The sequence below is a fragment of the Cyprinodon tularosa genome, unplaced genomic scaffold (genome assembly GCF_016077235.1).
Source record: "Cyprinodon tularosa strain WSP-4 unplaced genomic scaffold, ASM1607723v1 ctg2, whole genome shotgun sequence".
NCBI classification, from domain to species: domain Eukaryota; kingdom Metazoa; phylum Chordata; class Actinopteri; order Cyprinodontiformes; family Cyprinodontidae; genus Cyprinodon; species Cyprinodon tularosa.
In genome coordinates this window covers 987,491-1,003,699 of record NW_024038733.1, presented here as the reverse complement: position 1 = coordinate 1,003,699, position 16,209 = coordinate 987,491, and the positions used below count along the sequence as shown (strand labels likewise).

The 16,209-nt window shown below is 37.6% G+C and overlaps 1 protein-coding gene across 1 annotated transcript in view; it reads left to right on the top strand.

Moving 5' to 3' along the window:
• The window catches only part of si:ch73-22o12.1 (nectin-2), a 121,222-nt gene extending 107,603 nt beyond the window's left edge, over positions 1 to 13,619 (top strand). Inside the window, exons 7-10 of the mRNA XM_038284182.1 lie at positions 11,037 to 11,172; positions 11,335 to 11,392; positions 11,540 to 11,617; positions 13,355 to 13,619. Of these exons, the coding sequence (XP_038140110.1) occupies positions 11,037 to 11,172; positions 11,335 to 11,392; positions 11,540 to 11,617; positions 13,355 to 13,570 (488 nt within the window). The 3' untranslated portion in view covers positions 13,571 to 13,619. The remainder of the gene's footprint in view (positions 1 to 11,036; positions 11,173 to 11,334; positions 11,393 to 11,539; positions 11,618 to 13,354) is intronic.
• Positions 13,620 to 16,209: the final 2,590 nt, after the last annotated feature.

The following is a 16,209-nucleotide window of genomic DNA, read 5'->3' as shown; positions in this document are numbered from 1 at the left end:
TTCTGCTGGTACTCTGCTGCTAGCTGTTTACGTTTAGTAGCATGAATAGTTGAAAACATGCTTGGTTCTCCTGATTTACTGCAGTACTTCTAAATAAAATACAGTTGCACTCAGAAATTATCCGATGAGTGGAAGTACCCTTTGCTTCAATAATAAATCCAGCTGTTGTGTAATGGTTTCAGAGGTTTGTTTGAGAAGATCGCCAAGACATGGACTTTCACCCAAACTGTCACAAAAAGAGAGCTTTATTAACAGTATAGGCCAAATGTTCATAACTCAACAGAAGCTGCAGAGATCTGGTAATAAAAGTGGCAGCTTCATGATGAGTGGACCTGATTAAGCTTAATGTTGAAAAGAAAGAGGAAGGCAAATGCAAGATATAGATGGAATAAGGTCTGACTGTTTTAATTTTGGATTTAAGATTAAAACTTGCCTCGCATAAATGCCACTAAATCACTATTAACCTACATTTTACTAATTCTCTTCTGCTAAGAATGCAGCCTGTAAAGAGATTCTATCAGGAATTACATCAAAGGAGGTTATTTGTTATTGCTCTATAATGCAGACCAGATATATTGATGGTGATGCAACATATAGTGCAGCTAAATTTGAGACCAAATGTCCAAATCAAAGTCCAGACCTGAATCGAATTGAGAATTTTAAAGTGGGTTGGCAAAGTAATGTTGTTGTTTTTTTCCTTTACCCGTTAAGCAGTTTGTTTAAGATGTAATAAAAAAAAAAGTCAAGAAGGTTTCAGAGGCTTCGAGTAACAAGTGTTTTTATTAAAGAGGAGCCATTATAATGCCCCAACAGATGGATGAGCTGTGCGTGTTTTTTACAGTTACCCCCACAATCTAAAGGCCAGGATCTCTATTTTCTGTTAGTGAGCAACGAGATTATGCACACTGTTCTTTATCTTAATCTCTTTCAGAGGCCATCTAATCATTTGGTTCTAATCTCATCTCCTGGCACTCTGCTGGGACCATGATACCCTTGTGTTATTCTGTGCTTTGTGTTGGTTTTGCAACCAGAGTTTCAGCTCAAATTACTGTCGAAACTGGTTTGTTTCAAAATGACATTTAGCTCAAACTTTTAAAAAGGTCTTATGTTTCTTTTGATGCTTCTTACCAAAGAATTGAATTTAAAAAGCAACATAGAAATTAAAATCTTAAATATTAGATTTTTTTTCTGATCAAACACATTAATAGCTCCAGGGTTTTAATGGATTTGTATGATGTTTGAGTTTTTATAAAAAGCATATTTGGGTGTGATTTGTAGGAGGACGACAGGGTCAGAGGCGGGGGTTGACATACACTGAAGGCAATCCCATAACATCAGCATCTCGTGGCCAACCCGGCATCAAGCTTTGGATATTTTTGTCAGCTGTCACTTTCTAAAAACTCCAGCAAACCCATTAGAAACAAATTTAACAGTCAGCTGCAGTGGGATTGTTTTTTTTTTTTGTTTTTTTTTCAATGGACAGTCATACTGTAATCTTTTAAGCTAAGATCAACCCCACATATATCCTTCTCTTTTTTTTGGGATCGTAAAAAAAAAAAAAAAAGCTTTTGAGTGCTGTAAAAAACTTGTGTGTTTGTGTGTGTGTTGTTTAGATTTGCAGAACAGGTCAGTGGGGGTAATAAAAACAGGCTTATCTCCTCTCGTTAGGCACACAGCAGATAAGAGATGCAGACAGAGACGCTGCAGATTTGTGCTGTCGTATTACGGAGCCAAACAAACGAATCCTAAATTGAACCAGAGACGGAGCAGGATGACAGGGAGACGGAGAAAGGATGGGAGGGGGAGTTGATGGGAGTGTTGGAGAGGAGGGCAAACAAATGCGGTAAAAGCCAGCAGCCCAGTGCTGTGAAGTTGAGGATAGGCCAGCGTGTTTAACTTTAATCCCTTCAGGGAGAGGCGTAAACACGCAGCAAAAGAGAACAAGGGATTGAGTGGAAAAGAGAGGGATGTGAGATCTTTGTCTTCTGCTTTCTCCTTCATCCCCTCTCAGTGTGTGATCAGCCAGTCGAAGGCAGCAGCAGGGAAATCCCACTGTACTTATCCAAAGCCAGCCTCTTAATCACAGGCTTCATCTCTCCTGGCTGTACCTGCTGCCTCCTCTTCTCTCCTCTCGCTTCTTCTCTCTGAAATGTCTTTCTTCCTACAATGCTGATGTTTAGACTAATTTGTTTGACTCTTCTTGAAATGGATCCTCTTCTGCCTGCTACTTTTGCCTACTTCTAGTTGCTCTATAACAGACTCCTTTTCCTATTCATTAGAAAATAACTGATCACTTTCTATTAGAAGATTCAGTGAAGTTGTTGGGGATAGTTTCCTTATCTCTTATAGTGAGATATCCTAACACCTAGTCAGACAAGCTCCTCAATTTATCTGATTTTAGCCTTTTACCATCACTTAAACTGAAAATTATAAACCCTATGGGATAATAATGGTTTCTATCCATCTATCCATGGTGTCACTTTACTAGATATTAAATTGTCCAAAACCCACTAAACTGATTTGATGCATACGTTCAGCAGCATTTGGTAAAGTATTAAAATATTTTGCACTGAATGGTTTATTTGAAGGATGTAATTTCATTAACTGATCATTTCTAAGTCAAAAGGCAAACATATCCAAGCTTGAAAGAACAGAAAGTTCTGAATTCCAGTTGGGAAAGTCTTTTTCAGCTTGTTTGTTCTTCAAACTTAATAATACTTGCACAGAAAAACTCTTCATTTGCATGTCTGATTTGTACTGCAGTATCATACCGATTAGATAACATATTGCTGCAGTGCTTGAAAATTCAAAATGCATAAAGTGAATTGCTAATAGCAGTTATCCTATTTATTAGGCACATCAGCTGGCAGTTTTCGCTGGTCTTCTGCCTTAGAACTAGAACATGGTTAGTGAGGTTTGACGTCATTCCCAGATTTAACTCGTGCCTGCTTTGGTAAATGACGCTCAGCATGAGTAATCGTCATCACTTCTTCATGGATTCACAGTTGGCTCGTTCAGGTTTTTATAGGGGACTTCCTGAATCTTAAAAAAAGATCAATGTTCTTAATGATTTCTCTTTTTCCATGGCTTAAAATCTGTTAACTTTATCTGAGCTAATGCTCCCACCAGTCATACTTTTAACACAGCTAAGTACCATTAGTCCACGCTTCCTCAATGTTTCTGCAGTTTTTAAGCTGACAACATTTGTGTTGAGGGCTACAACCAGAGAAAATGTAGAACAACAAACTTTACAATGGCTTTCTTACAAACGTGTTAATGGTAGATTTAATTTTCCATTTATATAGAGTGTGGATGTAGACACAGAAACAATTGTGGGTGAGATGATTAGACGATATGGAGAAATAATTTGGGTTAGTTTCATGAAGTTCTGGAAAACCGTTTGTATTGAAAAAGGTAATGGAGGATCCCAGGTTGTGTTTGGGCTACAGGAACAACTGCTACCCTTCATTGATAATACTGTTGGATTGTGGAAAAAGCAGTTTCATGACCAGACCCCATTCCCTCAATAGAGGAAGATTCAAAGAAATGAGGGTCAGTTTCTCTGGCAACACTGCTCTAAAGGGATAAAAACAGTAGGAGCAGAGTGGCTTTCCTCTTGGTCTTAGGTCTTTGCGACAAGCAAATGTCTCCATGTTGGTTTCTTGATCACAGATGTTTGTAGGGTGTAGCAATAGGTAAAAGGTAAAAGGGTGCAGCTAAGGTCCTATGTGATTAAAAAAGGGCTGTGGCAAAAAAAAAAAAAAAAATTGATCCAACTCTCAGGCAGTTATATCAGTGATCTTCTTCCTTGACTGTATGACCCAGGTCTGATTGCTTTAGGATTGGGTCCTAAATTTTGACTTGGGGTGGAGAGGTATGTCTTTTGGGACGAGTTTAGGGTAGACCTGCTCCTCCTCTACGTTGAAAGGAGTCATTGTAGGTGGTTTAGGTCCCTGACATGAATGCCTGCTGGGTGGCTTTCTGTGGAGGCTTTCCAGGCATGTCCTGCTGAGAGAAGAGACGCTCAACCAGACCCAGAACAGACAGGAGGGCAATATAATCCCTCTGACCTGGGAACCATAAGGTCCACCCACAATGCCCTGGAATGAGTTTATGGAGGGGAGGATGTCTGAGATTTTTTTTTTTTCCCGGACTCCCACAGTCTAATCTCAGATGACCTGAACACAATAGTTTGTCATTTTAACCATAGCTCTAAACATTTAGAGTTTTAGCTATTGCACAATGGCTCAAACTAGCTTTCTTCACCTTTATTTAAACTCACTGCAACTATGCATTTTGTATTGCAGGGAAAAGGTTATTCATCTAAAACATCCCTTTAAACAGAAAAGAAAGGAAAATAGGTAAAAAAAAATGGGGAAAGTAAAATGCTGTTATATAGCTGTGTTCAGGAGTCATCCATGCATCCTTAAGCTCAAGAGATTCTGGTGGTATTTTCATCCCACTGAAGTAGGTCTGCAGTAATTTCAGACATCTTCAGCCAACCATTCAGCCTCATCTCCTTTTCCCGGCACTCCTCCTCCAGCTCTGATATTCCTCCTCTTCTGTGCCCCGTGGGAGAGTGGTGGTCCATGGTTGACTGGCCAGTCGGGCAGGGAAGGCTTTAACACAGGAAGAGGAAAGAGATGCCTTTCAGACCAGATTGTTCTCGCATTGATCTGCTCACAGGAACAGACTCCAACTTAAAACTAAATCTGATCTCTGGTCCATTTCTCCATTCATAGAAAAAAAAGAGAAAGAAACGGAACAGTATGTGATTTGGTGGAAAGAAACAGCCCCCTTTGCCCCGAGGCTCCTGTTCTTTCAGATAAATTGGATGGTCCCTTGAGTCTACTTGTTTTTTGTCTCTGTTTTCTTGTAATTTATGTAGATTGTGCCTCTGAGTGTTCATGTCTGGAAGGGAGAGGCTGGAGGGCAAAGGGCACCAGGCGAAGCTGCAGAGTTCTTGTGTAAATACATCAAGCCAAGTGACGAGAAGGAGGGATACAGAGCCGAGTGTTCATGCGTTGTGTTTACTCTGTGTTTGGATGGATCTTAACTGTGCTCGCGTGTCTTGTCCTTGGCCTGGAGTTACACAGGTGTAAACACATCCACCAAACACGCACACACAAAGTCTTCCTCTGAGATTTCATCATAGAAAGACCTAGCTGGTGTTCAGGGCCAGCACAAAGGGCACTACCACCAGTCTCTTCTTTCAGTCACACCTCAGCCCTTTAAACTGAGCCAATTTCCTTCAGCTATTTTTTTTTTTCAATCAGAAAGGAAGGAATCACTTTCTACCTGAAACCCGCTGAGTGAAATGACATGGTTGGATAATGACGCTGGCGAGATAAGATGCAGAGAAAAGAAGAGGGCTTCAGTGTCGCTCCAGAAAGACGCTGGGAGCTGAAAGCGAGAAGGTTGGCCTGATGATAAACAGAGACAGAGCTGTAATGAGGAAGCAGCTACGAAGGCTGTATGGAGAAAAGGCAGGTATTTAAAATGCCTTTGGCCAGCAGGTGCTGCCGCCTTAAAGAGGCACAGCACCACCATGTGACCAAAAGCTTTCACTACATTAAAACGAGATGGAATTTAAAAAAAAAAGTGGTTTAATCTGACAGTCTAAGACAGTGACTTTGAAAAATGTTTTGCCCCCAAAGATTTAAATGACAGTAGAAGCGACTTGAACTTATGGCCTAAAGTGGTATCACTAAACACCAGCAGCATCAATGGCTATTTAATCTAATATTTAAACCTAAAACATGAAAAGATTGTATATATAAGATTTTAAGACTCTACAGTTCTTCATACATAAACAATGTTCTACTTCTCACCCTTAACTTCTGGATGGCTTTCAATCACAAAACAATCATTTAATTTTTGGTTTTTTTGTTTGTTTTTCTCAGAAACTTTGACAATTTTTTAAAGAATTAAATGTTTTAACATGTATGTCAATAGTCAATTTTTCTATTATCAGTGGCATGTTTTATAATAGATGCATTTATTTTAATAATCAGTTTTACTCTATCATTTTGTTTCTTGCCATTCTTATTAAAAGCCTTTCTTTCATTGACTCTTTCCATTATCAGTTGATAATCATTAGAACTAAAGCAACTAGTGTGTTCAGGTTGTTTAAATTCTCAAGTAAATCTGTTTTAAAACCAGTCAATGAGGCTTAGGCTTTTGGGTATTAAAACATTACATTTTAATTAAATTCAACCTTTCTTTTTTATGTGGCATTGGACATGTTAAACCGTTTTAAAACCAGCATTAGGCGGAGGTAGTATCTCCAACAGAACTTATCAGGAAATAGCTAATTGAATTAATAATCAACATATAGCTCATGCTGTAACTATTTGGAAAAGTCTTAAAGGTTATTACAAAAGTTAATATTTCTAAATTAATTTTTTTTATTGGATTCATTGAGGGTTAGTGACTTCAAGCTGCTGCTCTGTGCTGCAATTTTTATATGGATTCTTTTCACCTACCATCCTATAAACTGGTACTTTTCAGAGCGTCTTTCAGAGTAATAATAAAAAAAAATCATTGGTCCTGACTTCAGACATGGGGCAGGATTAGCTGAGATGTTTCTTTTCCTAATTTCCTGAAAAATGAAAGTCAACAGATGTCTGCATTTCTTGGTGACTTCTCATTTCTTTATCTTTTTGGAGGGTGGGAAGGGAAATGGTCTTTTTTTCACTGAATTGCCAGGAATAGATATATGTTTGAAATGCCAACATGGATGGATAATATATGTTCATTGATATCACTTTGGGCGAGAAGTTTTCACCATTTGATGAGTGATTTTTGGATAACTTTTCAAAACTTTATGATTGTCCTGTTGCAGTGAACATTTAGTTAATGGAAGTTTTTTCTTTTTTTTTTGAAAAAACAGAATTTTGAACTCCAAATTTGATCAGAATAGACCAGCACATTGAATCGTGGCTCTGGCTGAAAGAAGCTGCTCTCGCTGTCTTTAATTTGAATTCTCACCTACCAGAAGAAAATACAAAATGAGACACTGTGGATAGCCTGCTGTCAACTTAATATCATTTCAGGCTGGAACATTGAAAATCTCAATTTCAGCTTTCAATTTTTTAACCAACCCAGTCTCTCTGTTTAAGCACATACCAGCCTCCTATACAGTCGTTAAAATACCATATTTAAAAAACATATATTTTTTCATTTTCTTACTTCTCATTTTCTTATAGTTTTTTTTTAGTTTATTTAAATCAGATTTTTTGCTTTTATCTCAACTAAATATATTTTTCAACTAGCTTATGTTTGTATACTGTTAGAACTGAGTTTAATAACATATAATTTCCTGCTACTTTACCACCCATTTCAGTAAAGTTTTGACATTTTCCAAATGTGTTGATAAGTTTAATATTAGGGAAGTTAAAAAGAAGTGCTCCTGTGAATTACACAGGAGCACTTCTTTTTACACACAAATATTTGATCTGACTGAGCAAAGATGGCCTCTTATGACTAAGTGCATCATCACTTCACGACTCAGACAATGAAAATTACAAGCTTGAATGTTTGTTTTTGTCACATTAAATTAGCAGTCTAAGCTTTCTAAAAAACACATTGAACTCTGTTCAACCCATCAACAGACTTTCTCTGTCTGCTGTATTAGAAGAACTACTTTTATTCAATCTGTGAGGAGCTTTAGGATTGTTTGTCTCACTGTATTTTTCCTAATGTAATGCTCTCAAAGTGCCATGTGTTGATTGAGCATAGGAACCATTGCATTCAGCTTTTATCAATTGGACTATAAAGCCCAACAGATGGAGGAAAACCCACAGGTTTGCTCTGTGCTGCAGAGATCCCGCTGGGTCTTTCTTGGAGGTGATGTAGCAAAAGGTAACGAGTGCTCTGAGAAGACAGGATCATTAGAGTAGCTTCTGAATGAACAAAAGAATGGAAATTATTTTAGGAGATGTTCAAAGTAGTCTATTGTTGGAAAAGAATTGTAATTAGAAGGCTAACGACGCTCAATCATGACCCCTCCAATTACTAAGACGAGAAGTTTGTTCTCATCAGATGAGCCTCAGATCCTCTCTGCCCTTTACCTCCCCCTCATTAGCATAATCCCCCAGGAATACTGAGGATAATGAGTCGAGCTGCACCTTCAGTAAACATGCCTCATCGGTGTGTGCGTGTGTCTGAAAGCGGCTGATGCTCAGCGTGGTCATGGTTCATTAGTCGACTCTCTGCATGATTCCTCTGGTTCTTTTTAATCACCCCTGTGACTCGACACTCTAATCAAGGCCGCTCCTGTACTTCAGCACTAAAGTTATACATATCCGCACAGACATTTCTTCTCCCTTTTCAGTCGCTGAGTGTTTTTTTTCTTCTTCTCTTACATTATTAAGCCACTCATAGTGATGTGAAGTATCGTCTGATATCGTCGTGTCTTGTGCTACATGACATTTCATTAATGGTGATGGTTGTTATATCCGTGCCTTCCAACCTCGCATTGTGGAGTTCACAAAAGGTCATGCAAATAATGGGAGCCAATAAATGATTATTGAAATAGAAAGCGGTGTGTAGTTCTGGTGTTTGCCTTTCTTTTTTCATCATTTAACCTTCTTTTTCTCACCTTTTAATTGTTTTATCACATGCTTCCTTTTAATATTTCAGCTGATTCTTTGTAGGGCACAGTGCTGAATAAAGTAGTGGCTCATCTACATTAAAAAACATGAACTTGAGTGAAATCCATTCAGGTTTTAATGTGTTTAAGGTTAACACCGCTCTTCTAGTATGGTTCTCTTTCTACACGGTTTAGAAGAGTTTATTTATAGGAAATGTTTACACATTTCTCCAAAGGTGCAAATATAAGGTCAGACAATGGTGTTAAAAAATAAAGGCCTGGCTCACATTTTCATCTGTAAATGATCCCTGAAGTGTTCTTTTATGTTTAGTTTGACGCCTGTACATGTGAGGTTCCTACACACCAAACGTGCTCTTACTTGTTTTTATTGATCACAATTACTGCTCTAATGTGCAGCCATCCTGTGCACTAATGGTCTAAGTCCTGCTAATGAAAAACAGTTATGCATGAGGGTCCCCTCTGCACAAAACTCTAGACATACAATGTGATCAAACAATACCATTTTTTTCCGTTCCATCCATTGGAGCGATTTAACTAGGTAATGATTAGCTGTAATAAATGGTAAATTGAAGTAGCAAACAAGCACAGACCACAGATCAGTAATGGACCAAATTTGAATGAATATGTTTCAATTGGTAAGTTTTATTTGATTTATCTTAGCCAGTGCTATTGATGTTGCAGGCCATCCAGAAACATTAGCCGTCAATCAGCTGATTAGTCATCACATAACTAATCAGCTGTCCTGTTATTAGTCATGTGAGGTTAATATTTTCTACGTCAGAATTTATTTGTTTACTCAGCTCTTAAGTGCTTTTTTTTTCCCAAAAAAAGAAAGAAAAAAAAAACAGCTTAAGCAAGCATAAAAACCTTTTTGTAAAACTAATTCAAATTGTGGTGTCTCCATCAAGCTCTACCTATACAGTACTTAATGTGCATAAAAACATTGATGGAAATATGGCCAGGGTGAAATGCTTTAGATCACTTTAGTAAGTAGCGTGCACTGCACACGGTAAGGCTTAGATGCAGAAAGTTGATGACGCCTTACACACTGCAACTCAGCATGCACCTATTACCAAGCAGCTGTGTCTCCCTGTTGCTTCCCTTTTTGCATAACTCCAATAACTGTGTCATAGACTGTCATATTCAGTAGTGAGGAGATTTTCCAACTGGATTATTGCAGAAGGCTTTTATTTTAAACAGAAAATGATAACGAATGTGACCAAAATAATTTTGATTGTCTATTACTGCTGATTGTTATTCTTAAGCTTGGTCAGAGAGACGTTTTTAGGTGTACAACATATTTTATGATGCAGTAAAGTAAAAGAATGGTCAACTTGATTAAATAATTGATTCTGCACTAGTAGAAATATCATCAAAGAAAAGACTCGTCTATCAATTTGTGAGCTTGGATAATGCAAATAGTTCCAGCCTCTGAATTTTTAAAAGCAAAACGCACCGTGCAGGTTTTGAAATAGCCTAGTCAAAGTCTTGACTTGTATCCAGTTGAGATTATGTGGTTTGATCTAAAAGTAATTTTTATGGTCAAATCCCCTCTAATGGGTCTGAATTAAAACTATTCTTAAAGCAGAGTGGGTAAAAACTCCTCAATGGTGACATAAAGGACTAATGACTATAGGGGCGTTTCTTTTTTCATGTACTGCAGGTTGGGTTAATTTGGTTTGCAAAATATTCTGTTAACTCCTGTCAGCTTCTGATGGTAGTACACCTTGTTTTATTGAAAATACGACAAATAAATGAGGGGTTTTTCATTTTGCATAAAGGTTTTATTTTATCTTATCCACTCAGGTCTTCTGGCTCCAGCCTGCTCGGCATACCTAGAACCAGAACTAAACATGGAGAAGCAGCATTTAGTTCCTATGCTCCACTTATCTGGAACAAACTTCCAGAAAACTGTAAAAGTGCAGAAAGCCTGAATTCCTTTAAATCAAGACTAAAAAAACATTTGTTTAGGATTGCCTTCGACTGTTCTAGTTAAACAGTTCAACTGAAACATCATTAGTTCAACTTTTTTATTTTCTTTAATCCAACTGTTTTTAATATTCTTTTTTGTTTCTGCATTTTTTATTTTATTTTTTTCCTACGTGCTTTGATTCTGTTTTATTTTCCTATATTTTAATCATGTAAAGCACTTTGCATTGTCTTTGTACTGAATTGTGCTATACAAATAAATTAACCTTGCCTTGCCTTTTAGTTTTCATAAACAGGGCAGACAGAGCCCTGTTCTTAAGATTAAAGGCGTTACAGAAAACCATTTTCCCAAAAATATCTGTTCAGCTAAAACAACTCATTTTGTCTCTATATTTATAATCCATTACTAGATTTTAAAAGCAGGGTGATTTTTTTTTTTTTATGTATCTTTTAAAATGTCTTCTTTCTTTACACTTTGCTTTCTATTTTCCAGGTACTCGTCTCCCAGAGAAGGGTCCCACCACAGGCAGCATCATCGGTGGCATCATTGGGGTCATTCTGGTCATAGCCATCATTGGAACAGCCATAGCCATGTACCGCAAACACAAAAACAACAAACTCAACGGAGAGTGAGTATCTGACGGACTGAGCGTGGGTGACTCGGTTTCACTTCACTCCTTTTTTTTATGTCTGTTCTTTGTAAATCTGTTCCCCTCAGATGGCATGGCATATAGCGTGCCTCACATTTCTGTGACTCACTAAACATGACAGCTGGGTGTTTTTTGTTTCAGAGGTCCTCCCAAGTACAAGCCCCCTCCTCCCAAGAAGAACAACAATTCTGCCACCAGGGTGAGGCATCATCGAAAAATGCTTGCAAAGCCAGACACCATCAGACACTGTTGCAGGGGTGTCAGCTAAAAAGACAAAAACATCTTAATGTGAATTGACTTAAGTTTTTGAGGTGTAATGGATAATGTGTTTTGTGTACATTTGCAGTCAGTGACGTCGAATAACACCAATGTTGCAGAGACCAGACCTATGCATTACTCCACCCAAAGCCCAGAGCCCGTTACGGTGAGAGCATCTTCTGCTTCTTAATGAACACAACTTTAATTCTGACATCACTGGATAACCTTTGAGTTATTTCTAACACACAGAGATGCCTCGTGTGGGCTTCTATTAAATATTAATGACATTATCCAAGGCTTCTACAAAGCATGATTTATTTAGCAAATTTTTTTAGCTTGCTGCCCTTTAGCAGGGAGGTGACTTTGGGATCAACTGTGAACCAATGTACAATATTTTATTAAATGGGGAAGAAAGTTTTGATATCACAAATGGCTGAATTAGTTCTACTAAAATCTTAGTAAATAGCGCCACCAAGAGGTAAACAGGGTATGATAGTGGCCACTCTATGAATCAGTGGATGAGCTTAAATGACTTGTGTATTTGAGTACTATTTTCTCCTTTTTTTTCTAGTTTTAAGTTTCCCACTTTTAAAAGTTTTGTACACGACCCCTGTATGGGCATCCTATTAAAGGATTTTTAAGCTCTGACTTGCTGTTACTGAATGAGCATTTTACTTTTTCTGTTTTAAAAAAAGAGAATAAATGACATGGTTCAAATTTATAGACCTGTTTTTTCTCTGCATCTGTAGAAATATACATATAGAGTAAAAATGTGGGATGGTGGCATGCACAGAGGCTTTCCAAACAAAATTTCTTGGAAAAGTTGTTTAAATTCATAAACTTCCACAGTTTAGTTTCAAGACCACTGAAGTACCCACTATAATACCATATTTTGATTGAATTGATGGGATTTTTTTTCTTTCAAAAACTAAAGAGTAAGAGTAAATAATGATTTCTTCACATTATTCACATTTTTTATGTTTTCTTGGATTTTTATTATTTGAAGCACAGATAATGTAAAAATAAACAAATACTTGAAATCATTTAGATTGTGGGCTCTGAATCTATAATCTGTGAAATTTGACTTTTTGAAAGGAATTATGCAAATGAAATAACTTTTCCTTGATATTCAAATGTTTGGTAATTTTTCTGTATTAATACATTTCACTAAAAAGAGTTGGATTATATCTCATTTATGGCCTTACAATACATATTACAGCTCCCTAACCATCTGTTTTTGTCCATCTCAAAATGTAGAAATTACCTATTAACTATTTCCACATTTAGAATCTAAAGTGAGTTTTTCTGTATTCTAAAATTAAGCATCCATTTATTTGAATTACATTGTATGCATCAGTAGCCTTCTTGTCGTGTAAAACCACTGACCCACAGTTCCAAGAAGCTCTGAATTGAAGTCATTGCTCCAAAGAACAGAAACCGTCGAACCTGTCTGGCTTATTTCATTTTTTCAAATATGATAATGAAATTACTTGGTCATCTATAATACAAACAACACAATTTGTCCTCTGCTTTCAACCCATCTATAAGTGAACAGGAGCGATCTAAGGGCAAAGGGTCTTGATCGTGTACCCAGACTTGCAGTCTGTGGGCATTAAGTTGGGTACATTCAGCTTTCTTCATCCCTTCAGGGTTTCTGGTACCAAGACTTTCTGTAGGTCTTTTGCAGTTGTTAAAGGGTGGGGGACCACTTCCATTCCCAGGGATCTAGTAGTAACCAAGCTATGCTTCATGTGTATTTAGAAGCACTAATCTTTATAATCTCGAGGGTTGAGTCATTTGATGGACAACATATTTTTTTTCCATTCATTATAAGATGTGGTTGTTGTTTTCTTTTTTTCTTTTTTTCTTTTTCATTTGCTTACATTACCTTTGTCATTGGCAGGACCTCGATGGGTACCAGGAAGATGACGTTGATGGGGATCTTGGAGCACACGATGGAGAGCACTACTTCTCTTCTGCCCCTTCAGGTTGGGATGACCCTGTGAACCATGATGTCCCGCCTCCTTACATGCGTACAGACAGTGGCCCCCAGGACTATAACGGGGGCTCTTACATCGGTCGTGGAGAGAGCTTTGTGTCGTCTGCCATGATCGTCTAAGAATCATAAAACTATTGGATGTTTAAAAGGATGATTGGACGCATTTCTGTTTGTGAAAAAAACATGATTTAACTCTTTTTGAGAGTCATATTTTTGGGAATGTGAATATTTTCCGCCATGTTGTCAGCAGTCTGTATTGTGTGTATATATTTGGAGGTGTTGCTTGTTTATGGTGAGCCTGATGCAAACTGTAGTGTACATCTAAGAATGTAAAATACCTGGATATTTGATATTCCAGCATACTTGAACATTTCCAATCTATGTTCAGGTTATCACACTTCTTGTATAAGCCTTTTTATCAGGGAGATGTTTCAGAATATTAAATATTCCTACCTGCTGTGGTTATAGATGTAACTTGGTTAGCAGAAGCCCAATAAATCCTGGTAGCTGCATCTGTTGCTTCTCAGGCCCAGCTGGTATGAAGTCGGTGTGAACCAGGCATCATGTGGAGAAGCCATTAGCTGCAGTTAATCAGGCAATGCCAAGACGAGAGCCACAGACCGTGACGACATTAGGTTTTTAAACTGCTGTCTTATCATGTTTTAACACATTTTCTTGCAGATTTTTTTTCTTTTTCTTGTAGGCTTTTAGATTAAGATGGTCAGACAGCCTTAAAGGAATGTTTTTTGCTTTTGTTTTTTATGCAACAGTCTTTTTACATCCTTCTGTCCGTCCTTAAAGCCATAGAATGAAAAACACTGTTGCTAAATGCATTACCACATGTAAAAACTGAAAAACATTTGTATATATATTTTTTTTTTATCACTATCTACTTTGTGTGTTCAGTTGAATTTTTTCAAATTTGGATTAAAACCACAAATATGTTGCAAAAAATCTCTAATGAAGGAATGGAGGAGTAGGGATTTTTTTAAGAGGTCAAGGGGTTGACACCAAATGTAATGTGTTAAATATTTTTAACTTATCATCCTTTTTTTTTAATTTAATTGAATTTCTTTGCTTGTATGTGCTGGTGCCGCAAGGGATTTTCGTATTTTATTTTTTATCTATAACAGGTGATTTTAATGCTTGAAAGCTACTGCTTTAATTCATATTTTACATGCAAATTTATTTTTGAAATTTACTGTTATTGATTCAATAAAAACTAAATTTAAGGTAGCCCAAATAATTTTTCAGCTTTTTGTGTTCATTGCAGCATGACTTGTCACGCCCACGCTTTTTTTGTTTCACGTCTTCGCCACGTGAGGGCAGTATTTACTGAGTGAGGGACACTGCTGAAGAGTCTAGCCATGCTTGTAACCTGCTAATGACTGACACAGAAAACACCCATCTTAGAAGTGTGCTGTTGCTGTTCTTAGTGTCGTTTTGTGCCATTGATCAGGAAATAAAGGAATATGGTGCATGGCGAGGCTACAGTTCACATGCTGCATTAGGACTGCAGTGGCTCAAATTATATGTTGGCGTACTCTTGTTCAGGTGCTTTCCTTTATCTTGTCTGACTCATCACTTTCTATCTTTAGCTTCTTTTCCTTTAGTATAGCACCCCCACTCCAACACTAGAAAAGGTTTTTTCTTTCTTTTTTTCCAGATCAAGGTGATCCAGTTTACTCACTTTAACCACACCAAACAATCGCTACAGATGCAGAATTTAGGGATTATGCAGATATCTCTCTAACACCAGTGACTTGTGTGTGTGTGTGTGTGTGTGTGTGTGTGTGTGTGTGTGTGTGTGTGTGTGTGTGTGTGTGTTCTCAGCTCGATGTGTTGCAGCTTATCAGTATTAATTGGTACGTTGTGCTTCTTTGTCCTGAATGAGCCTGGGCCTTTGCAGATTAGCCCGAGCTGCTGCTACTGCTGCAAATGAAGGCTAGCTACACACCATGACTCTGCAGTCTGCTACCCCTCTGCCTGCATTCTGGTCACACATGAGCAAAAAGGCTTCTCCGAAGTACTGAATGCCTAATAGGTCGATTGCTGACATAATGTCTCCTGGAGCTGAAGGCCATTGAGGCTTCCTATTCATTTTCTATGCATGGATGAATAAGGAAACGAAAAGATTGGGAGAGGGAAATATTACTTGTAAGACCTTAATCCCTGTCCAAATATCAAAAGTTGTAATTTATTTCCACACTTTTTTTTTTTTTTGCTTTATTTCTTTGGTCCTTCTTTCTATCTTACAATATTGCCTCTCCTTTGCTCCTTGCCCCCTTCAGTCCTTTAATGCATTATTATGTCCTAATGTCCTTCCTTCAGTTCTTCTCTGTAAACTTGTCTGCAGATGTTTTACTTTTTGTCCTCATGTCTTTAATTTCTTATCTTACCTTGCCCTTCCTTACCTCTTTTTTTCCTGTTGTATTTTTCACTTTCTTTCTGATCTCTACTTCCTTTTTTCCTTCATTACTCCTCTTATATTCCTTTCTGTGTCCTTCCATCCCTGTTTTCTCTGATCTCCCTGACATGTTCTTGTTTGTTCACTTTTCTTCCTTCTGTACTTGCTTTCTTCTATTATGTCCTTCTCTCTTATGTTATATCCTTAGAGTTAGTGTCACTAGAGTCCTTCAAAGAGGAAATGGAAGACATGAAGCTAAGGTATCAGGTTTTATATGTACAGTATTGCTTCTCTAAGATCAATGCTAATGTCTTTCCTTTGTGTTGCTCTTGTGCAAAGCTGATTTTCAATT